Source organism: Plecotus auritus (assembly GCF_963455305.1).
Source record: "Plecotus auritus genome assembly, chromosome: 6".
NCBI classification, from domain to species: domain Eukaryota; kingdom Metazoa; phylum Chordata; class Mammalia; order Chiroptera; family Vespertilionidae; genus Plecotus; species Plecotus auritus.
This window is the reverse complement of record NC_137773.1, coordinates 84,620,069-84,646,765: the sequence shown is the minus strand read 5'-3', so window position 1 is coordinate 84,646,765 and position 26,697 is coordinate 84,620,069. Positions and strand designations below refer to the sequence as shown.

Below are 26,697 nucleotides of genomic sequence, written 5' to 3'. Positions count from 1 at the left end.
CGAGGTGGCAAGTGCCCCCAGCGGAAGTGGCACATGTCAGTGTGCGCAGAGCAGGGGCTGGGAGGCAGCCAGGACCCCGCTCAGAGCCCGGCCAAGGAGCACGAGGCAGACCCCAGCCTGGTTCTAGCAGGCCCATTACCCACCCGAAACAGGAAGTGGCCGGGGCCTGACTGCTCCTACTTCCCTGGGAGGGCAGGCTACTTGCTTTTGCCTCTTCTGCCTCCGTCCCTTTCTGAGGGAGCACCCCTCTCTGCCTCTTACAGGCACCCGGACAACACCTCTTTGCTGGTCCTGGCCACAGCCACAGACAAAGTACAGTGAACTAGTCCAGGCATCCTTTACCTCACATGGAGAGCTTTACCTTACACACCTCTCTCCCTTTAATCCTGGTTCAGCGACTCTGCCATTCACCTCGCTGCCCAGGCTCACTGCCACACCACCTGCGGGGAGTCCTCCTGCGTTCCTTTGTGCTGGGACAAACCATCAGAAAGTCCCACTTCTACTCGCCATCCACATTGTCACTCTGCTGCTTCAGCCCTCCATCAGCAGGAGTTCTGGCTAAAACTCAGAATTGCACTCAGGATAAAACCCCAAATCCCAGGGAAGCCCCCACAAGAACCCATCTGCCACTCTCCCTCAGTAACTCCACTCAGACCCACCAGCCTCCGCTTGTCATCAGACCAGCCAATCTTGTTCCTGCCCCCAGGGCCTGTGCACATGCTGTTTCCACTGCATAGCAAGCTCTTGCCCTGACCTGTATGGCCAGCGACTCCTTCCTTCCTTCAGATCTCAGCTCAGATGTCACCTCCTCAGAGAGGCCTCCTTGACTTCCTCAGCCTGCTACATAACTGATTAAAATCACTTGATATCTGCCTTCCTCCCAGGATGTGAATTCTCTGGGGGCAGGAAATATATCTACTTTACTCACCACAGTACCCACAGGTCTAGAGCAGACCAAGCACATAGTAGTAGCTCAATAAATATGTTAAAGGCTTGAAGTCATGCTCTGATGCCCAAACACAGGTCTCTTCATAAGAGGAATTTGCCTCCTGGCAGCTAGGAAGACACCATTTGTTTCTGCCTTGTCCCAAGAAATGACTGTAACAGCCGGGCCCAGAGACGTCCGTCAGGGCAGTGGCTGTCTGATGGAGGGAAGGGAGAGTGGGTCTGTCTGTGGGACGAGGATGTGGTCGTATGAGTCACAGCCTCACCTGTGTGGAAAGCCCTGTGTGCTGCTGCTGTGACCACGCAGCATTTGCAGGCTGACTTCCTCCCTACACCATGCTGAGGGCAGCTCCTACTGTTCTCCAGTCCCATCCCTGGCTCCCGGGGAAGATGGATATATCTTTGCCACCAGGTGGTTTAAGGCCAATTATGTGGACAGAAAATGAATCTGCCCCCCATCCCCGCCAGCAACTAAAAAAAAAACACAAAAAAACCCACACACAAATTTAGGCAAATGACAGCAAAATCAAGCAGTCGGTTAGCGATGTATTCCTTCCAGATGGATGAACCGTCTGGGTGATAGAGCTCCCTCAAGACCTAAAGAGGGGTCATTCCTGATCTTTCCTCTCCAGCCCGCTTCCCACCAGCCAGAGGTCTCCAGAACAGGCTGGCAGGAAGATACTGGACCAGGCGCCCCAGAAGCCAGACTGCCTCGAGGGCGGAGAAGCACCCTGAGACAGTGACGCAGGACCTCAGCTGCAGGATGCTAGCGGGCGAGCCAGTTGCTAGGAGACAGCAGCGAGTGTGGGAGAGATAACTTGTGGAGTGTGGGCAGGGCTGGAGCTGAACCTGGCAGTCCAGGGAAGAAAAAAAAAAAAGGAAGGGCAGATCCCTTGGCTTCATCTGCCAAGTCACTAACACAGACAGACAGCCGGGAAACGCACCGTGTCCCCTGGTCCAAAATAAGTCACATTCAGGGGTCGAGGGAGCATCTCCAGGGCTTGGCTGGTTCCAGTGGCTCCATCTTCTCCTTGATTCCCTGTTAGTTTGGCTTCCGGGGCTGAGAAGATGTTTCAGGTAAGTAAATTAAGGCTCTGCTGAGCGGACAAGCTAGAGGACCCGTGTTTCTCCTAAAGGTGGAAAAGGCAGTGGGAGGGTGGGGGTGATATTGGGGGGAGGTAGCACCCTGTTTATGTCTGCCCAAGTTTTGGAAAAAAAAAATGTGTTGGGAAACAGGTATTTGTTCCCCCATGTTCACAGCAGCATTATTCACAATAGCTTAGAGGTGGAAACACCCCATGTGTCTACGGACAGATGAACAGGTCAACAAAATGGGGTCCACCCAGACAATGGAATATTCTTCAGCCTTCAAACAGAAGGAAATTCTGACCCATGCTACAATGTGGATGGACCTAGAGGACATTATGATCAGTGAAATAAGCCAGGCTTATTTTGGCTACTATGAAGAGAGGTAATTTTTTTTTTTATTGATTTCAGAGAGGAAGGAAGAGGGAGAGAGAGATAGAAACATCAATGATGAGAGAGAATCATTGATCACCTGCCTCCCATGCACCCCATCCTGGGGACTGAGCCCGCAACCGGGCACGTACCCTGACTGGGAATCGAACCGTGATCTCCTGGTTCATAGGTCGACGCTCAACCACTGAGCCATGCCGAAACCGGTTTGGCTCAGTGGATGGAGCGTCGGCTTGCGGACTGAAGGGTCCCGGGTTCAATTCCGGTCAAGGGCATGTACCTTGGTTGCGGGCACATCCCCAGTGGGGGGTGTGCAGGAGGCAGCTGGTCGATGTTTCTCTCTCATCGATGTTTCTAGCTCTCTATCCCTCTCCTTTCCTCTCTGTAAAAAAATCAATAAAATATATTTAAAAAAAAAAACAAAAAACCACTGAGCCATGCTGGCCGGGCCAGAGGTAATTTTTAATAACTGCATCATATTCCACGAAATGAACATATCCTGATGTGCTTAAGCATTCCCCTCCTGTCAGACATTTAGATTATTTTCAGAAATTATAAATTACAATGCGGCAAAATGTTCCTGAACAGTTGGGATTTTGTTTCTCGGTCGAAGGGCATGGCCAGTAGAATGAGAAGGCATTTAAAACCTCGATGTGGAAGGTACTGTTCCACGAGAGCTTTGCCAGTTTCCCTCTCATTGGAAATGAAGGAGCCCCACTCCCCACGCCCAAGACAGGACTGCGCCTTCTCATTTTAACAAGTACTTTCCTGCACACGGATACAAGTTTAACAGGTTTCCTTCTGTGGTGTCTATTCCCTCCACTGCTGTTCTTTCATTTTCTCGTTCATTCAGCCCGTGTTTGTTGAACACCTGTTATGTGCCATGGGCACTTGTGTCTTCCCGGTGTCTCTCACTGAGGATGCTGAGCTATTCACTATTCAGTCAGCAAACACCACTTCCTTGGGAGAAACCAAAGATGAACCAAAAGTTGTCACTCCATGCATTGAGGGTGCCTCCGGGCCCTGGTCCCAGGTTTGGCCCTTTAATGTCTTAGCTGAGTGGTGTCAGGAGTCAGGACGGCTCACTTCACCTCCTTGAGACTATAAAACTGGGTTAAAGCTAGCAGCACCAACCTTGCAGAGAACTCGTAATAAAATGCATTTTTAACTCTTGCTGCACAGAAAGGCTCAGCCTCGAGACACGGCACGGTGGAGGGCAGGTATGCGGGTGAAAGCCAGCGATTAAAGTGAAAAGTCACGCAGGGAACAGTAACCCCAAAGGCTTTCCCTATCTTAGCTTCTAGAACGATGGCTGTCAAGAAAAACTCTGCAGAGGCAGCCAACATTTGGGGGGTCCCCTACAGGGGCCAGTCCTCCCATCATCACCCAGAGTGAAGCCACCCCCCTGGTAAGGAGCTTCCTGTTGGCTCTGTGGCACGCCCCTCATAAATGCCAGCCAATGAAGAGACTAGTACAGAGAGAGAGAGAGAGAGAGAGAGAGAGAGAGAGAGAGAGAGAGAGAACATATTTGGAGGAAAGAGACAAAGCACAGAAAAAAGCAGTTCCAGAAAAGCCCTGTGTGTGTGATCCTCGGAGAGCTTGAGAAGACACAGAAGCCAGAACAAGTTTCAGCTTGCCTTTTGAAAAGAAACACTCAAAGAACCAGAAGGAGCCCTTGGAAATTAAAAACCTGCGAATCAAAATGTCAACTAAGGGGTTGGATGAAAGAGTAGAATGAGAAGACAAAAAGGGAAAAAATGTAGACAAGAAAATTAGCTCAGCCGGAGTGGCTCAGTAGTTGAATGTCAACCTATGAACCAGGAGGTCACGGTTTGATCCCCGGGCAGGGCATGTGCTGGGTTGTGGGCTCGATCCCCAGCAGGGGGTGTGTAGGAGGCAGTCTATCAATGATTCTCTCTCATCACTGATGTTTCTATCTCTCTCTCCCTCTCCCTTCCTCTCTGAAATCAATAAAAATATATTAAAAAACACAAAACAAAAGAAAATAAAATTAGATCAATCCAGGAAGGCCCATATATGACAAAGGAGACTTCCACAAAGAGAGAACAGAGAAAACAAAGTGGAAGGAACCACCAATGATATCCTTTAAGAAAGTTATTAGGGGTCCAGCCAGTGAGGCTCAGCAGTTGAGCCTCAACCCAGGAACCAAGAGGTGGCAGTTCGATTCCCGGTCAGGGTACATGCCCGGGTTGCGGGCTTGATCCCTGGTGGAGATGCATGCAAGAGGCAGCCGATCGATGATGTTCCTCTCTCTCTGACGTTTCTGTCTCTCTATCCCTCTCCCTTCCTCTCTCTCTAAAAATCAATAAAAACATATTTTTTTTTTAAAAAAGGAAGTTACAAGGAGTGGAAGACACAACAGAGTCCACTGAATGTCCAGCACAACAAGTGAAAACAGACCCCAGCCAAACCCACACTGTAGACGTGCAGGGTGTGGAGAGTAAGAAGATCCCACAAGCTTTCAGAGAGGGGAAACCACCCACAAACGTGTAGAGTGGAGGACGAGGAAGCAGACAGCTTCAGATATCTAACTGCGCAAGACTGGAAGCTGGAAGCCATGAGGCAAGAGAAATTAATCACCACCCAGAACACTGTCCTCAGCCAAACCACCGATCTCACAGGAAAGTGGAAGGAAACACTGTCTGGAAATGCCCAGGGTGGGGGTGGGGTGCACATTCTCAAGACAAGGGCACAAACCAAGAAATAGGGAGACCTGGACTGAGGCCAGGACCACAGCTGGGCATAGCCAGCCCTGAGCAGAGAAGTTAGTTCCATTGGAGAGGCTGCGGGGGAGAGAGAGGCTCAGACACACAAAACAAGGGCGGTCACTAGCTCCAGGAAACCCACCCCCACACACACACACACCAAATCCTAGAAAATAAAAGTGTCCTTGGTGTACATTTCTCTATGTGAACAATACTTACAGACACTAACATAAGCACTAAATATTCATTTATCCAAGAATTGTGATAAAACTATTGTGAAAGCAATAAGCAATATGCGTAAGAAAGCTAAATCTCTACCTTCAGGAGTAGGAAGTCAGAGGACAATGTCCAACTGATAAATCAAGAGATGCGGCCCGGCCGGCATGGGTCAGTGGTTGGGCGTCAACCTATGAACCAGGAGGTCACGGTTCAATTCCCGGTCAGGGCACATGCCTGGGTTGCAGGCTCGATCCCCAGTGGGGGGCTCGCGGGAGGTGGCCCATCAATTATTCTTTCTCATTCATTGATGTTTCTCTCTCTCTCTCCCTCTTTCTGAAATAAATAAAAACATTTAAGAAAAAGAGATATGTAAAATATTATTTTGAAATATGGAAGCAAATGCCAGAGAAACAGCCAATAGAAGCGCTAATGTCAGCCCTTTGGGACTGGGACATACATGCTTTGTTCAAAACAGTTTTATAAGCTTAGCACAGTCTTAAGTATACAGCAAAACACTACAAATATTGCTACTATTAATTTTTTTTTAAAATATATTTTATTGATTTTTTACAGAGAGGAAGAGAGAGGGATAGAGAGCCAGAAACATCGATGAGAGAGAGACATCGATCAGCTGCCTCCTGCACGCCCCCCACCGGGGATGTGCCCACAACCCAGGTACATGCCCTTGACCGGAATCGAACCCGGGACCCTTGAGTCCGCAGGCTGACGCTCCATCCACTGAGCCAAACCGGTTTCGGCGCTACTATTAATTTTGATGAGAAGAAAACATACGTACCCTTGAGGGGCTCATCGCTGCGTCAGCTAGCTTTATATAGTTAGGAGAGCACTTGAGAGCTTACCACATGCCATGAATATCCACACACATTAAGAAGTGCACCTACAAGATCAAATAAATTCTAAAATGTGCCTATTTATAAGAAAATAAAGACAGAGAGACTATAGGGGAACAACTACAGCCCACCACCCACTGTCTGTTTTTATGCATCCATGAGCTAAAAAGGCTTCTTCACATTTTTAAGTGGCTGAAAAAAAATCGCCATAATATTGCATGGCATGTGAAAAGTACTTGAAGTTCAAATTTCAGCATCCATAAATAAAGTTTTATTGGAACAGTCACACCTGTTCACATACATGTTATTAATGGAGGCTTTTGTGCGACAAAAGCAGAGTTCAGTAGTCTAGCAAGAGATCATGTGGCCCTTTACAGAGAAAGTTTGCCTTGCCAAAACCGGTTTGGCTCAGTGGATAGAGCGTCGGCCTGCGGACTGGGGGGTCCCGGGTTCGATTCCGGTCAAGGGCATGTACCTTGGTTGCGGGCACATCCCCAGTGGGGGTTGTGCAGGAGGCAGCTGATCGATGTTTCTCTCTCATCGATGTTTCTAGCTCTCTATCCCTCTCCCTTCCTCTCTGTAAAATATCAATAAAATACATTTAAAAAAAAAAAAAAAAAAAAGAAAGTTTGCCAACGCTTGGGTTAGAGGATGAGGGTTGGGGGACAGAGGATGGAGAGGATCAAGGAGGAATCCTGAAGGGGGACATAGAGAAAAGTCCTCCGACAGACACATCTTGCCTTGTGGTACCGTACGGATCCCCACTCTTCTTCCTGGGTCTTTATTATTTCATGTGATTCTATTCATTTGTTCTGTGAGGGCCTACTGTGTGCCAGGCTCCAGAGATAAATGATTGCCCAGGCCAGAGCTGCCCCTGCCCTCGCTCACGGAGCATATGTTCTGTCAAGGGGAGTAAGGCGAGGCAGGAGGGCTATGGACAAGCAAAAGTGAGACAGGGTGATGGGCAGTGATTTGGTCTTGAATGATGGGTGGTCACTGTGAGTGCCTTGGGAAGCCAGGAAGTGACCTGGACCCAGTGCCCACAGCGCGAACCTGCACGCGTGGCAGGGAAATGATGTGCCTGGCTCCACCTGCAGCACAAGGGAGACTGGGTGAGGGATGTGGGGGCAGAGCAGACAGCCTCCCCCATCAAAGGTAGATCACCTCTGGCACCCCAAAGCAGGTTTCCTGGAGTGGCTCTTTGTTCCACACGTCAAGAATGATCCCGCCGACCACGGGTCTGGGTGCAAAGCAAGCAATACAGCACTTTTCCTCGAAAGAGCAGATTCCTCCGCTGAATCCCTGAGTCCCCTGGCAGGGAGGGGAAAGCTAAATTTAAAGATGAGCTAATTGGGACAGTCTGATCTGGCCTCAAGCTCCAGCTGAGGAACTGCAGGGGCCACACCACCAGCTCAGCCGTCCCCACATCTGGCTGCAGCTGCCCTGCCATGCCTGCCCTCCAAATCCAGAAAGTATAATTATGGACACATTCTCTTTGGGGTCTATCATGTGCCCCACACTTGCGGTACACCAGTGTGTGAGCCCTGGACCGGACAGGCCTGGGTTCAAAGCCCCGTCTACCACTTCCTGTGACCTAAGGTCAAGCTCAGCACCCCGTCAGTGTCAGCTTTCCCATCATACAAGACTGCTCGCCTCACAGGCTGTTTCAGGCTCTGTCCCGCAGGCAGCAGAAGCTATTGTAGAATTTAAAGCAGGGGAGGGCCACAGTCACATTTTCCTCCCTTGGTGATAAAATGGAAGGTGAATGGTGGCAAGGAGAAAAACTAGAGGCAGCCGGAAGGCCAGGGAGGAGCTGCTGTATCACCAGCCAGCACCAGATGGGTGGCCTGGGGAAGGTCAAAGGATTTCTGGAATCAAGTTGACAGGACTAAAATATGGAGGGTGAAGAGCCTAGGACGGGGAAATTCTGGTGTCTGATCCGATGATGTGGCTACCAGCTGGCTTCAGGCAGGTATAAGGGAGGGGAGAGTCCCCCTGCTCTTGGCAGCAGGCAGGAGACACTGGCACTGCCATGTCTGGGGATTGGAAGACCCATCGTCTTTGGAATTCAACATGGCCAATTCTTGGATGCCTCCAGGGATGAGGAGCTCACCCCTTCAATAGTTCTGACCTAAATAAACTATGGACTCAAATTTATACCCTTAGAGTTAGGCACAGCTCAGTGCCCCTGTCCACACCTTGGGGCGCTCCCTGTACCCTGGGCCAGCCCTAGGAGATTCGGGCATCTGACACTGTCTCCTTAAGCCTATCCTTCCCCTGTCTCAACACTTTTGCTTCCTCTGACCAGGGGACAAGGACCCCTGATGGTCCTGGGGAGGATGTAGGTGTTACTCAGACACTAAGTATCCACTCACAAAGCGAGAAAGGCAGCCGGGTCAGATACTCTTCCTGTCTCTCTGACTGTGTCAGGGAGGAAGTCTCCACAGGGTGCCAGGGCATCTTAACATCTTGGATGCCGTCCTTGCTGAGCAAAGAGAAGGCAGGCCTCCACCGTGGAGCCTGGGGCCGCAGCAGCAGTCTCTGGTGAGAATCTAATGATGCTGTTGGTTTCTGCTTTGGCTATTTTGATGTTGCATTTCTATTTCTGGCTAGTGATGATGGTTTGCCTTATATGGCGAGCCTTCATCACCTGACAGAATGCCAGCTGCAGGATCCCAGCCCTATGCTGGTGGCTGGGAGGCAGGGGCGGGGGCGGAGCCTGGGACTATCCCACAGCCGGATCTGTGGAGCAGGGAGCTCTGCTTAGCAGGACTGTCCTCAGAGTCTCCTCTGAGCAAACACTACCACCACGAATAAATTACACCACCAGGCAGGAACGGTCCTCTCCCACCTTCTCCTCCTGCTCACTTCCCTCCTTAAAGATAACCGTGTTGCCACTTGGAGGGTCCCCTTCTGGAACTTCCCTCTCCTGTCTGACATAAATGGGATCGTGCCGTTTGCACTGTCACATCCTGGTGGTGGTGTTTTTCAACAACGGTAGATTTTAGTACCTTAATAGTTTCCTAGTTTTTTTGTGCATAATATTCCATAAGGTGGATGTTCCGTGATTCTCAGCAGTGGTCCACTATTCCCAGAAATCCCATGATGCCTTGGAGGCATCGCCACCAAGCCTTTTGGAATAACAAGGTTAAATAGGGACCCAGGTTATGTGCGTATCTTGGTTCATCGCTCTCCCAAGATTAGCTTCCTCCAGGTGGACTCCTGCATTCGAAGGAGCGGTAAGGGAGCCCACAGAGCCATGGTTGGGGCCAGGCCCAGTGCATGGTCACCCAGGGCTCGTCCAGCTGTCCTGTAAAGGGAGCTCAGTGCTGCCTGGCCCGACAGAGGAAGAAGTGGAGGCCCGGACAGGGGCAGTCCTGCCTCCCGCACCGCTGGATCGGCCCCTGTCAGGCCCCACGGTTATTCTCCAAAGGAGGGCTGCTCCACCTGAGGCCTCAGTGCCACATGGTATTTTTCCCTCTGGCTCCAATTTCCCTTAATGATGAGGACGATCGTGAGATAGCGGTGGGCATATCTGAAGTGCTTTCTCTGCGTCAGGCACCAGCAGCCCTTTACAACGACAGGTAATTAATTAATTAAATGAGCCTCCGCAGGCAGAAGAGGTGACTGAGGGCGTTGGAATCGCAGAGTTGCTTACCTCCCCGACACGCAGCTCACTCACTCACCCCCTTTCGCGGCACGCGCGCGCGCTGCGGCACCTGCTCCTAGCTCCAAGGCCTTTGCCTTCCGGCATGGGGGGGCGGGGCGGGGGGAGGTGCGCGCCCCGCGGCTTCAGGCCAGGAAGCGGTGTGGAGCGGGTGACCGCCTCCAGTCCCCGCCCGGGCCTGCGGGAGGGGCCGCCGGCGGCGCGCAGAGCAGATCGTAGAACGACCGGCGCTAGGACCCGCGGGGCCTCCCAGGCCGCAGTCTCCCGTCCCCCCACCCCAGCCCACCTCACCCCGCCCAAAATGAGGAAACGGAGGAACTTGCTCCAAGTTGTGCTGCCAGGGCCGCCTCGGGGTGCGCAGCCAGTGCTCCGGGGCCTTCCTGGGGGCGGGGGCGGGGCGCGGCCCGGAGACTCCCTCTGAGCAGGTGAGCCGGCGGCGGGGATGTGGGGTGAGACCACGGGGGTATTGAGGAGGGCTCCCGGGAGACCTGGGCGTGCACCCGAGGGACCGGTGTGCGCACTAGTGTGCGCGTCCGGGGCGCGCGGCGGGTCGAGGCTGGTGCAGCGGTGGTTAGAGGCGACCAGGGGCAGGTGGAGGGTATTTTCCTGGGTGTAGGGTGTGCGCGGCTGTGAGCCCCTAGTGTGTGTATCCGCGCGTCCACGTGGAGGGATGTGCGCGTGTGACTGAGATGTGTGTGCACGGCCTTGCGTGTAGCTCTGTCCGGGTGGCCCAGCGTATGGCGCCCAGGTGTTCAAGTGTGTGTGTTAGGGGGTGGGGGTGGGGGAGGGAGACACAGATACGTTTCCAGATGTCTGAGCACTTGTGTGTGTGTACACATTTGTAGACGCGTGTGTACACCTGTCTCTAGGAGGGACGTGCCCTTGCTTGCATACCTGCGGGTCTGTGAGTACCTGTGTCCACCTGTGTCCAAGCCTCATGTGTTTCTCTGTGTGCTTATGTGTACATGGATCAGTATGTGTGTGAGTACATGTAGGGCTGGGTATTTGTGGGGTTGCACACTGGAGGAGCAGAGACTTACCCTGGAACCCGCCCCACGGCCCAGCCACCTGCGGTGGGGTCGATGGGGGAGGTAGGGGTGGGAAAATCCCCACCCAAGCAGCAGTGCGGGACTTGGGGTGGGGTAGAGGGATTAGAGGGGTTCAGCTGGCCAGCCCCCCCCCCCCATGAGCTCAGCAGGGTGCACTGTCCCACTGTAGGGTCAGAGTTTCTTGGCAATGACCTTGAATCATTCCATATTTCCCTGCCCTGCTCTTCCAGAAAAGAGGAAGAACCAGGCGTGATGAGGTGGCACCAAGCTCCCCATGCGCTGTATGGGCTGCGGGGGCATGAACCAGGCGTGTCCCTCCTCCCCAGCCTGTGGACACTTGCTCTGTGCCCATGTTGGTCCTCAGTTTCCTTTTTGGAACAATGGTAGAGCTAGGCAACCCGATTTCTTCACTGATGTTTAATGGTTTTGACTCAGCTAAGGAACACCCCTCGGTAAAGACCACCTTCCCAAAGGGGCTGGGAGAACCAGTATTTATAACTCCCCCACCCCCATGCCTCTGGCTGTTGTCTCCACCTGGCCTGGCTGGCAGTGGCAGTGATGGCCCCCGAGCCCCAGCCTGGCTTGAATCTGCTCTCCAGCTGGTCTTTGCCCCTCTCCAGGTGAGCCCTGGCTTTCTCCAGGCCTGGCACTCCGGCCCATCTCAGCCAGGATGCCCACAGTGAGTACCCCCAACCTGGATGCCTGTGTCCCTGGCCCTTGCTCAGCTCAGTCCATGTCCACAGGCCCTCAGCTCCATGGGGAGGGAGGATGTACTTTGACCCACGCCCCCTTTAGCTGATGTCTTCCGGTTTTTCTGCCTTTTGGTGTTGCATTTTCTTCACCTTCCTGACCTGTCCTGGGTGCCCTCTGTGACTAATAAATCTCTGCTGGCTGCTCCCTTGTCTTATCTCCTCTTCTCCCTCTCTCTCCTGTCTCAATCCAATCTTTCTCTCCCTGGGGCATCCCCTTCATGTCACCTTTGACCTCTTCCCTATGCCTCCCACCCAGAGGCGCTGGGCCCCAGGCACCCAATGCATCACCAAGTGTGAGCACACGCGCCCAAAGCCTGGAGAGCTGGCCTTCCACAAGGGCGACATGGTCACCATCCTGGAGGCTTGTGAGGTGAGCTGTGGCCAGAGGGCCTGGGGATGGGACTCAGTCAGGAACCACCACCCCCACTCCTGCCCCCATACCAACCCCTGTCTCCCTCCCTGGCAGAGCAAGAGCTGGTACCGAGCCAAGCACCATGCCAGCGGGCAGGAGGGGCTGCTGGCGGCGGGTGCGCTGCGGGAACGTGAGGCCCTCTCAGCGGATCCCAAGCTCAGCCTCATGCCGTGAGTGGTGGGGTTGGCCCAGGGATGAGAGATCCGGAGGGCCTGGCCAGCCCGGCCCAACCCGCCCTCCTGCCACTGCAGGTGGTTCCACGGGAAGATCTCGGGCCAGGAGGCGGTGCAGCTGCTGCAGCCGCCGGAGGATGGGCTGTTCTTGGTGCGAGAGTCGGTGAGGCATCCCGGGGACTACGTGCTGTGCGTGAGCTTCCACCGCGAAGTCATCCACTACCGCGTTCTGCACCGTGATGGCCACCTGACCATAGACGAGACCATCTGCTTTTGCAACCTCATGGATATGGTGGAGGTGCAGCTCCGACAGGAGTCGCGTGTTCCCCAATGTCAAGGAGGGGCCCAGGCCCTGCCCCATCCCAGCAGCTGGATGGACATGGGGACCCCCAGAGCCACATGCTCCCCAATGCAAGAAGGAGCTGGTCCTCATGGACCACCAACCATATAGGGGGTCTGAGCTCTCTGGGTTCCACTTCCAGGGACTGGGTGGCTCCTCCGGGGACCTCCAGGAACCTCCACGTTGACACCAATCTAGAGACACCCCTGCCATTCTCCCCTTGCCCCCCCGCCAGCTTGCATCTTTCCTATTTCCATGGAAACCAGCCCAACACATCGTGTGGGAACCAAACCCCTCTCCTCATCAGCTCATGCTCACCCTATCCAGAGCCCACCCCTAGGAAGGGAACAGCTTGATAAGGGATGCCCCACACCCTGGGGTTGGACTCACAACCACCTCTGCCTTACCCCACCCTGCAGCATTACAGCAAGGACAAGGGGGCCATCTGCACGAAACTCGTGAAACCCAAGAGGAAGCAGGGGGCTAAATCGGCGGAGGAAGAGCTGGCCAAGGGTAGGGGCCTGCGCCCTCTCTGCCCATGTTCGCCCTGCCCAAGATTGAGTGGGTCTCCACATCTGCTGCTTCTACCATGTCCCCATCTTCTGCCCTGTCACTTGAGCCAGAAACCTGGCCCAAACCTCCACCCCCATACCCTCCCACATTCCCTTCATGCCCCCTCCTGGCCTCTCAGACCCTCCCATCAGACCACCTCCTTCCAGGGGGGCAGTCCCCCTTCTTCCTGACCCCTGCCCCTCTGGTCCCAAAGGCAACTTTCTACCTGCAAGCCCACCCACATCGCTCCCCTGCTTAAAGGAGGGAGGCCCTGCAGCTCCACCGCCTTCCAGAACCTCCCCTGGTGGCTGAGCCTTCTTTCCTACTTCATCTACAGGGCCCCTCCTCTATTCACAAGTCCTCTTGGTTGTGACTCATTTCCTCTCATGCCTCCGTGCTGTTGTGCATTCTGTTCCCTTCAGCTGAAATGCTTTTCCAGCTTCTGTGTAGTGAAATCATCAATATTCAAGTCCCAAAGCAAAGGCCCCCAACTATAGCCACCCCTACAGTTTTTTGAACCTCATGATCATGACTGTCTCCTTGGAAGCATGTATTTCTCCTGGGGAAGTCTGGACATCTTGGGGATGGCACCCGGGTGGAGGTTGGTGTCGCCACGCCTGATTGTGCCTAAGGGCTCCTGATTTGGAGGGGAGGAGGCCTGCGTTAGAGAGAGAGCACTGGCCTCCCTGAGCACAGCTTATGACTTAGAGCACAGGAATCTTTCTAAGGTTCCAGAAGCTTTACTGTTCTCCACGTCAATTGTATTTTGCTCTGTGTGTGTCCCTGGGAGGCCAGAGGGAAAGGACTGTAAAGGGAGGAGCCCTTGCAGTATTTAAAGGGACACAGTCTCCAGGTAGAAGAGACGGGCAGCCCTGAAGGGTAGGCTCTGTTGCCTTTGACCACATAACTGGTATCAGGAGTGGGGTGTGTCAGCCATGCCCTTTGGACCATTACTGGGAATAGCAGCCACCCAAATGTGTGCCCACAGCTGGGTGCTGTGGGAGACACCATCTGGTTTCTCCAGGTGGCGCCCCTGATGGGAGGGGCTGGGGAAGCCTGTTACCTCTCTGACCAGGTCTTTGCCCCACAGCTGGCTGGTTATTGGACCTGCAGTATTTGACCCTGGGAGCGCAAATCGGAGAGGGGGAGTTTGGAGGTGAGTAGGGGCGTGGCCTGGTGAGCTGAAGGAAGTTGGGGGGTTCAAGTTTTTGGAGTCACAGAGATGAATTCACATCCATATTTAATACCTACTTGCTGCGCAGCTGAAGGCAAACCAATCCCCTCTCTGAGTCTCGGTTTCCTCCTCTGTGAAAGGGGGTTGACAACAGCTGTTGTGAAGAGTAAATAAACTCAGGCAGACACCCAGTGAATGCGAGTCCCTCACACCTGCAGCCTCTTGCACACGCTGGTCCTTGTGCTTGGAATGCCATTCCCTGAAATGATTATTCTGGAAGGCTCTATAGCAGCGGTTCTCAACCTGTGGGTCGCGACCTGTGGGTCGCTGTAGAGCCTAAGACCATTGGAAAACACAGATATTTACATTACGATTCATTAATAGTAGCAAAATTACAGTTATGAAGTAGCAGCGAAAATAATTTTATGGTTGGGGGTCACCACGACATGACGAACTGTGTTAAAGGGTCGCGGCATTAGAAAGGTTGAGAACCACTACTCTAGGGCTTAGATCAGGGACCTATGGACTTTCTCTGTAAAGGGCCGAAGTGCAAATATTTTTGGCTTTACAGGCCAGACAGTCTGTCACATCTGCTCAGCTCTGCATTTGTAGCAGGAAAGCAGCCCCAGATGATAGGTAAACCAACAGGAGTGGCTGTGTGCCAATAAAACTTTATTTGTAGACACTGAATTTTTTTCCCTATAATTTTCATGTGTCATGGAATAACATTCTTTTGATTTTTTTGAACTATTTAAGAATATAAAAACAAACAAACAAGAATATAAAAACCATTCTGAGCTCATGGGCCTTGCAAAAACACACAATGGAACTGGATTTGGCCCTAGGGACAGAGTTTGCAGACCCCTAGATCCTCTTTGATCAGCGGTTTAGGGGTTTGGAGCTGGTACGGCCAAGGGGGTTTCCAGGCCTGGGACCTGAGGCTGTGCTGGTATACATGGGGGTCAATGTGAGTGGGTATGTCCCTTTGTCTGTCTCCATCTCTGTTGGGTCCTGGTCTCCGTCCCACCCCGCAGCCGTCCTGCAGGGCGAGTACCTGGGCCAGAAGGTGGCCGTGAAGAACATCAAGTGCGATGTGACAGCCCAGGCCTTCCTGGATGAGACAGCAGTCATGACGTGAGTCTCTGGTGGGGGTTAGGCACCCTGGGGGTGGGGGTTCTAGCAGCACCTTCACCTCCTCTTCTGTCTCCCCACAGGAAGATGCAGCATAAGAACCTGGTGCGTCTGCTGGGCGTGATCCTGCACCAGGGACTCTACATCGTCATGGAGCACGTGAGCAAGGTACGGTGGGGCTGAGATGCAGGTGGGGTGCAGGTGGGATTTGGAGAGGCAGCCAAGAAGCCTCGAACCCGAGCCCCGTGTCTTCCTCCCCGCCCCCCCAGGGCAACCTGGTGAACTTTCTACGAACTCGGGGCCGGGCCCTTGTGAACACCCCTCAGCTCCTGCAGTTTTCCCTGTGAGTGGGGCCCCCGGTGGGTGGGAAAGGGGCTTTCCAAGGTCAAGGAGAAACGCAGGAAGGAGCCTGGCCTTGGGAGTGTTTGACCTGGCCACTGGAGCCCCTGTGCCCCTCCCCTCCCCAGGCACGTGGCCGAGGGCATGGAGTACCTGGAGAGCAAGAAGCTGGTGCATCGAGACCTTGCTGCCCGCAACATCCTCATTTCTGAGGACCTAGTGGCCAAGGTCAGCGACTTTGGCCTGGCCAAGGCTGAGCGGAAGGGGCTGGACTCCAGCCGACTGCCCGTCAAGTGGACAGCGCCTGAGGCACTCAAACATGGGGTGAGCGCCCCTCTGTTCCCAGGGACCTTGGAGCCCCAGCTCCACAGCGTGACCCTGGGCACGTGTCTTGGCCTCTCTGAACCTCCAAGGGAAATGACTCTGCCTCCCCAGTGAGTCCTTGGTCCATCGTTGTTCTTTTTAGTTTCCATCTGGTCTCTCCTGTGTGTGACCCTGTCTGGGCCTGTCTCCCCATTCTGGGCTCAGTGCTGAGGGCAAAAAGAACCAGCCTCCTCCCTGCACTACATCTGGGCTGCACTTGGTCAAAGGGGCAAAGACTCAGGGAATGGAGTCTGTTAGGAAGAGACCAGAGAGTGCAGGTCAACCCAGGGGGACTTCCTGGAAGAATCAGGGTTGAGCTGAAACCTTGAAGGGTCCCTCCTCACCCTGGTCTTGGGCCCCACAGAAATTCTCCAGCAAGTCCGATGTCTGGAGTTTCGGGGTGCTGCTATGGGAGGTCTTCTCATATGGCCGGGCTCCATACCCCAAGATGGTGAGCATGGCCTGGGTGGGGGACGCACTGGGTTCCATGTGGGTCTGGGGCCATAGCCCCGAACCCCAGCTCACACTGGTATGCCCTCTGCCCACAGTCGCTGAAGGAGGTGACAGAGGCTGTGGAGAAGGGGTACCGCATGGAGCCCCCTGAGGGCTGCCCAGGCCCTGTCCACACCCTCATGAACAGCTGCTGGGAGGCGGAGCCTACCCGCCGGCCAACCTTTCGAAAACTGGCCGAGAAGCTGGCCCGGGAGCTGCGCAGCGCGGGTGCCACTGGTCACGTTGAAGGACAGGACGCTGATGGCTCCACCTTGCCCCGCAGCCAAGAGCCTTGACCCTGCCTGGTGGGGCCATGGGCCCCAGAGGACAGAGAGTGGGGGGCTCAGGGTGGGGACACAGGCCGGGCCTAAGGAGACTTGGGCCAGCAAGCTGCCCACCTGGCTCACAGCACAGAAGCAGGCCCTTGTAGGGGCTTGGGGCAGCCCCTGGATACCACAGACCCAGGGAGGAGGATTGGTGCCTCGATAAAGACTGGTTCCAAGAACTGTGGGCCTCTGAGTCTCTCTCTGCGACCCCCAACGTCTTCTCAGCCCAGGGGTCCACACTGCCCCCATCACCCAGCTCGGGACAATCCACCTGCCAGTCGTCTGCCCACTGAGGGGTCTGCCCAGCTATGACCCACTGGCAGCCACTGTGGGGACACAGACCCCTGGGATGGAGCCAGGAGACTCTCCAGGCCAGAGATGACAGCCTCCCTGTGGACCCACTTGCCATCACCCACAGGTCCCCACTATGGTCCATCTGTGGGTGCCGTATTCAGTCTCGGGCTCCAAGGATCATGGGAGACTTGCCCCTCGGAGCAGGTGTATAGGAGCCCAGGGTGGGTCTGCCACTGCAGCTGTGTCCCGCCTGGGAATGCTCCGGTGTGACCACCCACATCCTCCAGCTGTCACAACCCAACAGTCTGACTCAGTGACCTGGAGACTCAAGAAAACCCAGTGGAGCCGCCTGTCCAGAGGCCCTGCCCCTCTTGTCCTCTCTGGTGAGGGGTGCTGGGCTCTGGGCTTGCACCCCAGGTTCATATCTTGACTTTGCCCCAGCAGGCCAACTAGGGGGGTTGGTCACCTACCTGGGCCCCACCTATGATCAGGCATCTTGGGGGGGGCAGGTGTTGTAAGGACCCAGAGGGGAGAAAGTGAGGGCTGAGTGCACACAGCTGGTGCTCAGTTATTGCTGTGACTGTCACCTGTCCCATCTCAGTGGACATTCCCATCCAGACAGCCTCTAGGATGCCTGGTGGGGGTCTTGGGACAGGCTGGATGCTGTCCCACCCCAGGACCCCCCAAGCTGGAGAGGAAACACTAGGCCCCAGTATACCCTCTCACCTATGCTGACCCACCTCACCTTAGCTAGAAAAGTGCCCCAAAGTTACACTGCTCTCCCACCTTCTGGCCTCAGTTTCCCCACCAGCACCTGAAAGGGTTCAGTGATTCTTCCTAAGGGAGAAATAAAGGGTGGGAGGCTGGAGAGGCAGAGAGTAGCCTGCAGGTGCGCACACGCACACACACACACACACACACACACACACACACCCCTCCCTCTACACACACGCACACACACACACACACACACACCCCTCCCTCTACACACACACACACACACACACACACACACACACACACACCCCTCTCTCTCTCTGCCTAATCCAGCTGGAAGGGCTGCTAGTCCCTGGGTCCTGCCCTGCCCCGCCCCCAATCTGGCCCTCTAAGCTGACACAGCATCTGCACCTTCAGCCACATCCTGCTAAATCAAGAAAGCACCCTGCACCTGACTGGGATCCCTTCTGCAGCCTCTTAACCAATGGGGCCAATTAGCTAATTGGGGCCTGAGAAAGAACTGAGCAGCTTGTTAACGTTTTAAAGTGATGAAGCAATTAGGGGATTACCTGCCGGCCCCACAGGACGGCTCCCCTGGCCATCAAGCCCAGAGCCTGTCTCATAGTTGGCCTGCTGAGTCCTGGAAGGGCCCTGGGAAACAGCAGCTGCCCCTGCCGCCTGGGCTCAGGACCTCTGGGGCCTCTGCGGCCTCCTGACCTCAGCCCTCCACAGTGGACACAGGAGCCCCAGCCGGCTCCTCCTCTAAGGCCGCTGGTCCCTGCAGTTGGACCTGATTCTTCCAGGGCCATCACCCCTTTTCTGGGGGGCAGAGGGGTGCCTGACACTGTCTCTTTCTCCAGGTGTGTCTCTCCCTACAAAGCCAACGTTCCAGAAAGATCTCTGCTTTCTCTTGTATTCACTCCCCAGGCCATCTGAGGGCCTGGGCCTCCACTAAAGCCAGCAACCGATTTTCAGGCCTCACCTTGGCCCCCCATCCCCAGGCCCCTCCTCCAGGTTTTCAGGGCACCCTTGCCTGAGCCCCCAGGCTTCTTGGATTGGGAGGGCTGGCCAACCAGTCTCAGGGTCATCCCCTAGATCCTGCTCCAGCTCTCCAGCCACTAGTTCTATGACAATCCCACCCCCCTCCTATCTCCAAAGCAGGGACTCATCCAAAATACCATCTGACTGTGTCCCTTCCCTGCTCTACAACCTCCCATGGTTCCTAGCACCCTTCCCTTCATACCCCATCTTGTCCAGAATTTGCAGCCTTGTCCTCATCCCCCATTCTGATCACTTTCCTTAAAAGAGCAACCCACCTTATAACCCCCTTCCCTTTCCTGCTTGAGTTTCCTCTCTAGACCCCTAGCCACCTGACACTATATTGTACTTATATAGCTGCTGGTCATCTCCCAACTAGGATGTCAGCTCCAAGATTTGTGTCTGTTTTGTTCACTGGTATACAATTAAGTGCTCAATAAATGTTTATTCATATCTCAAAACCCAGCTAAAGTGCCCCTATGCCATGCCCTGTTCAGGGGCCAAGGAGCCACCTAAAGTTGCCCTCACCTTTTGGGACCTCTGCTTCCCCAGCTCCGCTGGCATGTGAGTCTAAGGGCCTTTTTCTGCCCCCATGGATAAAACCAGGAACAGCGGACACACTGAGCACTCACTGTGTGCCGTCCACTGTGCAGCGCCCTTTCCTTTAATCACCTCACTGAGTCCCAGTGAGAGCCCCAGGGGGTAGGCAGGTCCTGGTGTCCGTGTTTTACAGCCAGGAAAACGGACCCAGAGATTGGGAGGCCCTTGTTGCTGTCCTATTGCAAGGGGAGGAGGACCCAGGTCCACAGTGTCCCCTCAATCCCAGCCCCTCCCCAGTCCTCTGCCTGCCTGGCCCTCCTCCCTCAGCGGCTCAGGGCAGCCAGATGGAAGGGGCCACCTCAATTAATCACCTTGTACTAATCCTCCCGCCCCCCCTCAGGGCTGGCTGGGACAGGCCACTGGGCCTGTGGATACCTGGGCTGAAGAGGGGCTGCTAGGGGTGGTGCGTGCTGAGCAGGTGAGCAAGGCAGGCATGGGGGGACCTGGGGGTGCAGGGAGCCCACTATGGCAGAGGACGTGGGAGTGAGGAGCACTGCATAGGAGCAGTGTCCCCGCCTGCTTTCCTGGGGTCCTAGACACAGAGGGAGGCAAACAGAAAGATGAGGACACAGGAGAGAGGGCAAGCCAGAGGGAAAGAGGAAACAGAGGTTGGGGGACAGAGACGAAAGTCAGAAGGGAGTGGAGACAGAGGGAAAATGAGGTAATCTGAAATCCACAGAGAGAGACTGCGGGAGGCAGAATGAATTTAGGACATTGTGAGGGAAGAGCCCCTTCACATCATACTCCAGACCCAGCAGGTACTGGGGGCTCCCCTGCCCTCCCTAGCTGGCAGTCCATCCTGCTGCCTCACCACCATCCGTCCTGCTGTACCACCAGGAGGAGTCGAGGAGGAGCCATGTTCCTGAGCCCTGGTGAGGGGCCTGTGGCTGAGGGTGGGGGGCCGGCACCCTGTGAGGAGGCCCCCAAGAAGAAGCACCGGAGGAACCGCACCACCTTCACCACGTACCAGCTGCACCAGCTGGAGCGGGCGTTCGAGGCCTCCCACTACCCCGACATTTACAGCCGCGAGGAACTGGCAGCCAAGGTGCACCTACCGGAGGTGCGGGTGCAGGTGAGGGCACCCCTCCGTGAACCCGGGAGGGAGCCAGAGCCAGATAGGGACCCTCCCAGTGCATGTGTAGAAGAGAAACTGAAGATGCCCGGAGGATGGGGATTTGGGACTGGGGCTATGACATCTGAGTAGGAGTTTGCCAGCTAGAAAGGAGAAAGGGCATTCCTCTAAGCATCCAAACAGCATGCGCCAGGATGTGCAGGGGTTGAGTCAGAAGTTTGCCCATGGAGCTGGGTGAGATGGGTGGAAGGCGAGCCAGAAAATGAAGCTGAGGAAGAGCTTGTGAAGGGCCTCGAAAGCCAAGCTTGCACTTCCTGACCGAAGGCCAGGAAAGACCGGAGGGGCCTGCTTACAGGAAATGGTGAGGAGGAATGAGATTCAGAAAAGACTTAGGTGATGTGATGGGGCTGTGAGGCAGGGTTTCTTCTCTCAAGACAGCCCTGAAGCAGAATAAAAAAGCATGGCACTGCAGCAGTAGGGAGTCAGGTCAGACAGCAGGCAGAACCTGCGAGGCTCCGAGGCCCAGGGAGGGATGCCACGGAGAGGGGAAGAGCCGACTGGCCCCTCCCCACTGCTCTGGGCTGGAAGCATCCTCTTGCTGCTTCCAGGTGTGGTTCCAGAACCGTCGGGCCAAGTGGCGGCGCCAGGAGCGTCTGGAGTCCGGCTCTGGGGCTGTGGCAGCCTCGAGGCTCCCTGAGGCCCCAGCACTGCCCTTTGCCCACCCTCCAACCATTCCACTGCCTCTGGAGCCCTGGCTGGGCCCCGGGCCACCTACCAGGCCAGGCCTCACTCACCTCCTGGGCCCAGCCCCAGGGCTGCAGGCATCCTTCGGGCCGCACACCTTTGGTTCGGCCTTCATGGAAGGCTTCACTCTGGAGGAGGCATCCATTCGGTTTCTGGCCAAGGAGCATGCACAGGCTCTGGACAGGGCCTGGCCATCAGCTTGAGCCTGGTGCCTACCCAGTCTCCCTCTTCGGCCAGTCCCGAGGGCCTGGGATGACAGATCTAGGCCAAGGTCACAGAGCAGCCCACCAGCAGGCTGGTCTATCGATGAGGAAAGAGACTGCCCATCCCCACCCTCCCTGTCTGTGGCTGCCCATGCCAGGTCCCCACCCCACCTCACCCTGCCTTTCAGGGAGACTGGATAGGAGGTGGCCATAGGACTTCCAGGCCAGGGAGGCGGGTTCTGGGTGGCCTTGAGGGAATCTCTGCCCCTCCTCGGGCCTCAGTGCCCCATCTGTCTAAGGAAGGTGTGTGGGTGGGTGTATTCCGAGGCTCTGGGACTGTAAGGCTGTAATCGGGAGCCACCAGGACCTTAATTCTTCGAGTCAATGAGTCTCAATCCCTGCTAATCTTTCACCAGCAGAGCCACCCAGCTCTCAGGGCCTCCCTCTCCAAGAAATAACTAACAGCAGAGCAGCTCAGGTCCAGCTGCTTCCTCTAACGGTGTGCTCCTGGCCAGAGCCCATCAGGTGAGGACCAGCCCATTTTACAGGGAGGTAACTGAGATGGGAAGCCAGTTTCCTGAGGCCACAAGCCAATAGGGACTCTCACTGCCTGACTCCGTTGCCCCAGGCATCACTGGGTCTCTGCTCGCTTTGGAAGCAACTGGACCCAGGCCGGGGCTAAGGAGGACTAGGCTGAGGCTGGCAAATATTGTCCATCCCTATCCTTGTTCCCTCCATGATTCAAAGTGTGGCTTATGTCCCCATTGGCCAGAGACCCTGTTACATCTCTCAGCCCAGCGAGGGTGGGATGGGGCATGGGTGGGAGGGCCAGCATTTGTTCTGTCCAACTCACTTCACTAATTCATCCAGTAAGCAATAGGGCCCTAGGTTTGGCTCAGTGGGTAGAGCGTTGGCCCGCGGACTGAAGGGTCCTGGGTTTGATTCCGGTCAAGGGCATGTACCTTGTCACAGGCTTAATCCCTGGCCCCAGTCAAGGCCCGTTTGGAGGCTTGATTGTGATGTGTCTCTCTCACATTGATGTTTCTCTCTCTCTGTCTTTCCCCATCCTTCCATTCTCTCTAAAAAATCAGTATCTTCAAAAAATATCCTCGGGTGAGGATTGACGACAACAGAAACAAAAAAATCCAATAAGCGATAGGGACACAACACTAAACAAAACAGATAAATATTCCTGTCCTAATGGAGCTGCCACTCCAGTGGGAGAGACAAGATGCACAATTAAAAAATAAATACAACATAAAACGCCAGTTGGTGGTAAATGCTAGGGAGAACAACACTGGGAAGGGCAAACGGGAGAGTGGCAGGTGGTGCAGTTTAATATGGTGTGAAGGAGGCCTCATGGAGGTGACCTCAGAGCACAGACCTGGAGGAGGTGAAGGAAATACACTGGTATACAATTGTCCCCTCAATCCCAGCCCCTCAATGAGGACACCTGGGGGAGAGTGACCCAGGCAACAGGCATAGCAAGTGCAAAGGCACTGGGGCAGGACCCAGCAGGGGTATTGGAAGAGCATCGAGGAGCCTCTGTGCCACATGGAGCAGAGAGGGAGAGGGAGGTGAGGGCAGGGAGGTGATGGGGGCAGGGCCTGTGGTAGTTCCAGCTTTGATTTTTACCCTAAGAGTGAGTCATGGGAGGGTTGGGATGGGCCGCATGCCCAGGGCGGGCCACCTGGGAGGGTAGGTTTTTAATAATCCCCTTGGCAAAGTCCTCCTAAGCTGATAAAGGCTCATTTTCCTGGGACCAGACAGAATTAGCAGTGGGGACCCCACCCTGCCCAGCCAGCATGTGGACCCAGAGGCTGAAGGGTGGTGCCAACCCTCCAACCCCATCCTTGAAGGAGAGGTTGAGGCCACAGCAGGGAGGGTGGGACCTTACAGGCACTGCTTAGTGAGTTCCCCCCGCAGCCTCCTCCGATCCGGTGGGCACTGGCCTCATCCCTGGGACCCTGTCTTTGAGACCCATGCCTCACAGCCAGGCAGGGCAGGAGTTAGGACACCCAGAGCTGAGGTTCTCACTGGGGCTGTGGATAATGTTCACAGTACCCCATTTTCTGGTGAGACCTGGGCAGCAGTGGAGATGGACAAGATGGTTGGTAGGCCCACGTCCCTGGGCTCAAGTGAGTAGCCAATGAAGATAACCCTGTGACCTTGGCAGGAAGGAAAGGGAAGTCCCTTCCATCTCGCTAGGCTTGCTGAACTGGGTAGGAAGGTGTCAGTCAGGAGCCCTGGAGCCACCCCTGCCCTAGAGAACTTCCTCCTGGGGGTCAAATGGACACAGACACGGAGAAGAGAGCCACACAGCTGAATACCGAAGCATCTGGATCCAACCATGCCTGAAGTCAGCCCTACCCCTGGACAGTTCAGTTCCTGAAGCTCGAAAATTCAGTTCTGCTTCACACAGCTTGAGTCAGGTTTGAATCCCTTGCAACCAAGAGAAGTTTTGGTAGAAAACCTCCCACTTGAGGGTTTGAGGCCTCTTGGGCAGTGCTAGAATTCCAGGAATCAGGCTAAGCAGCCCAGTGAAGCCTGGAGGTGAAGATGGACCTACAGAAGCCCAGCCAATCACTAGGAACCACTGTGTCTGAGGTGGTGCCCACCTCCCTGCCACATGTTCCACTTCCCAATGGCCCAACATCAGACCACACTGAGTAGCATCCAGGACCTGCCAATGACAACCCCCCCAAGAGGTCTTTATTGGTCCCCATGACCATGACCCAGTTTCACTGTGGAGGCCACAAAGAACACAGGTAAGAAAAAGTCTGTTTTCTCCAGGAAAAGAGTCTCTCATGGGGCAGGATGGGGAGGTGTTGTGCCCCTCTGGGGTCCTCCTCTGGGGCCTGCGAGGTCCTTGGTGAGTCAGGGTGCTTCAGTCCCTCCTCCACTAAAACTTTCGGTTCTTGCTCAGCCGGTTGTGGCGCCAGATATTGTGTTTCCGCAGCAGCCGCCAGTACTCCCAGGTCTCAGGGTCCAGCTCTTCCAGCTTCTTGGGGGGGCCCACATTCATCTCGAACAGCCTGATGGGGTATAGGCAGGAATCAGGGCTGCCCAACAGCCATCCACAACTCCTAGGCCCCAGGTACCTGGGGCAGAGGCAATGCCGAGGCACTGGCAGGTCTGGGTCCCGGGGCTGTGATCTCAGGGTGGTCCCTCACCTTCGCTGAGCCAAGTTTCTGGCTGTGGAACAAGGGGGCACCTCCATCCCAATAGTGCTGATGTCTGAGGTGGGCACATGCCAAGCCTTCTCCTGCCTCCTGGCCACTGTCCATGCTGTGCACCTGTAATGCCTCCCCTCCCACTCAACCTTTCTGCACCTTCCCCAGCTTTAAGGATCAGCAACTGTCAATGATTTCCATGTCTGGCTAATGCTCTCAAGGCCAAGAGCAAAACTGAAATCTCTGCAGCCCCCAGGACCTGCCAGGACTGGGTTCCATGACCTCCCTGCTCTATCTACCCCTACTCTCCACCTTGTCCCTAAAAACCAGGTACAGTACTGCCCCAGGGCCTTTGCACTGGCTGTTCCCTTGCTATTAAAGCTCCTTCCACCCACTCAGGTCTTCACTCATGCACTGCCTCCCGAGGGAAGTCCTCCCCAAAACTTTAGATTTGATCAGCCAGGCTCCTCCTCACCTGGTCACCGGTTTTCCCCATCTCCAGCCTGGCCCACTCACCACTCGGGGTACTCGGCATCCGGCTTCAGGACCACGTCCTGGCCCTCCTTGTAGATGTTAACACCCATGGCATGTGTGGTGAGCCGGACAGGGTCTGTGCACACCTCTGGGTCCTTCAGGTCATCACTGACCACTCCGCCTTTGCCACCTTTGGCCCCCTTAAAGACTGAAGTGGGGAGGAGATAAGAGTTCAGCCCCATTTAGTCCAGCTCCACTCTCTGGAGGCCAGCCTTCCTCCCCTGCCCCCAGTCTCTCAGGGTGGCCCCAGGCCCTGGCTGGCACCTTTCTTCAGCACTCAAAAATGATTTTAAGTTGGACATGGACACTGCAGTAAATAACACTGATGCTCAGAGTGACCAAATCACTCCTTTTCAATTCTATTTTGATTCTTTCTGTTTATCTCACAAAGAAAGTGCTGCTATGTCTCTTTAAGACCTAACATATATTTGGCAATTCCTTCTTTCAACAAAGATCAGTCATGGTGGTAGCCAGCTAAAATTCAAATAACTTTGTTTTGATTTTGCTTAAGTGGTTAATACTTGGACCCCACTGCACCCTTGAATTTCTGGTGATGACGTGCAAAAGGTCACACAGTCATCAGGGGAAGAAACAGGATTGGGACGCAAATTCCTGACCTCCTGACCTCCTCCCCCCACCCCCTCCCCCACCCAAGAAAACAAATCCACGCCTGCGCAGTAAAGCGCGTCTGTTCCACGTAACTCACACCGTTGTCACTGGCTGCTCAGCTTCAGGCTGGTGCCTGCTCAGAGTCCAGCTGCGCCCTACGCCCCTCAAACTGCGCCTGCGCCTGTAACCTAGCGGTAGGCCACTTCACCCGGGTGCCTTGATTCTAAGAACCACCTCCCCAACAAGCGCCTGCGCAATACAAATTATCCAATGTCCTCACTGTTCCCATTTTGGTCTCTCTTAACCCAGCTCACCTGGTTTCTTGGCATAATCCCGTACGAGGAGTCTTCCAGGAGCGGCGGAGTCCGGGAGCTCCCGAGGCCGCCAGCCAGTCCAGGTCCAGGTAGCCGCGAATAAGCGTCTGGCCGCCATGACGTACGCTGGCTGCCTGCACGTACACGTTTTTTGAGACGTCAGCGGCCAAAGGGTGCTTGAGAGAGAGAGGCTCCTAGAGATTCCTGGGAAATGTAGTATTTCAGCCTAAGGCCTACATTCTTTGTGTCTTATTTAAACTTTTTATAGATATATTAGTTACTGTATGAGGCGATTTTAAAGGGATGTTTCATTGACTTCTTGCCCTTCTTCGGTTACTTATTTACTTTAGAAGATCATACCTTATACCTTCCTGATTCTATTCAACGCGCAAATGCTCAAAGCCTAAAAGTC

At 54.8% G+C, this 26,697-nt stretch overlaps 3 protein-coding genes across 5 annotated transcripts; 2 read left to right on the top strand and 1 right to left on the bottom strand.

The window, feature by feature from the left end:
- The first annotated feature begins 9,352 nt into the window (after positions 1-9,352).
- On the top strand, positions 9,353-17,161 carry MATK (megakaryocyte-associated tyrosine kinase). 3 transcript variants are annotated; one of them, XM_080674870.1, is made up of 13 exons: positions 9,353-9,801; positions 11,554-11,612; positions 11,942-12,055; positions 12,152-12,267; positions 12,349-12,568; positions 13,030-13,123; positions 14,253-14,318; positions 15,371-15,470; positions 15,551-15,635; positions 15,737-15,810; positions 15,935-16,130; positions 16,534-16,620; positions 16,718-17,161. In XM_080674870.1, exons 2-13 carry the CDS (start codon positions 11,604-11,606, stop codon positions 16,955-16,957), a joined length of 1,401 nt encoding a protein of 466 aa, XP_080530996.1. In that variant the 5' UTR covers positions 9,353-9,801; positions 11,554-11,603; the 3' UTR covers positions 16,958-17,161. The 3 variants fall into 3 exon arrangements, with proteins under 3 accessions (XP_080530996.1, XP_080530995.1, XP_080530997.1); XM_080674869.1 differs by lacking the exon at positions 9,353-9,801 and adding an exon at positions 10,027-10,309; XM_080674871.1 differs by lacking the exons at positions 9,353-9,801; positions 16,534-16,620 and adding an exon at positions 10,077-10,309.
- Positions 17,162-20,492: 3,331 nt separating this feature from the next.
- On the top strand, positions 20,493-21,655 carry RAX2 (retina and anterior neural fold homeobox 2; the record flags this gene model as incomplete). The annotated part of the gene is made up of 2 exons (XM_080672525.1): positions 20,493-20,708; positions 21,317-21,655. The coding sequence occupies 2 exons, from the start codon at positions 20,493-20,495 to the stop codon at positions 21,653-21,655; spliced, it is 555 nt and encodes a 184-aa protein (XP_080528651.1).
- Positions 21,656-22,827: 1,172 nt separating this feature from the next.
- MRPL54 (mitochondrial ribosomal protein L54) lies at positions 22,828-26,445 on the bottom strand. Its single transcript, XM_080676641.1, has 3 exons — positions 26,286-26,445; positions 25,345-25,510; positions 22,828-24,690 (listed from the first exon to the last, which is right to left on the bottom strand). Exons 1-3 carry the CDS (start codon positions 26,401-26,403, stop codon positions 24,558-24,560), a joined length of 417 nt encoding a protein of 138 aa, XP_080532767.1. The 5' UTR covers positions 26,404-26,445; the 3' UTR covers positions 22,828-24,557.
- Positions 26,446-26,697: the final 252 nt, after the last annotated feature.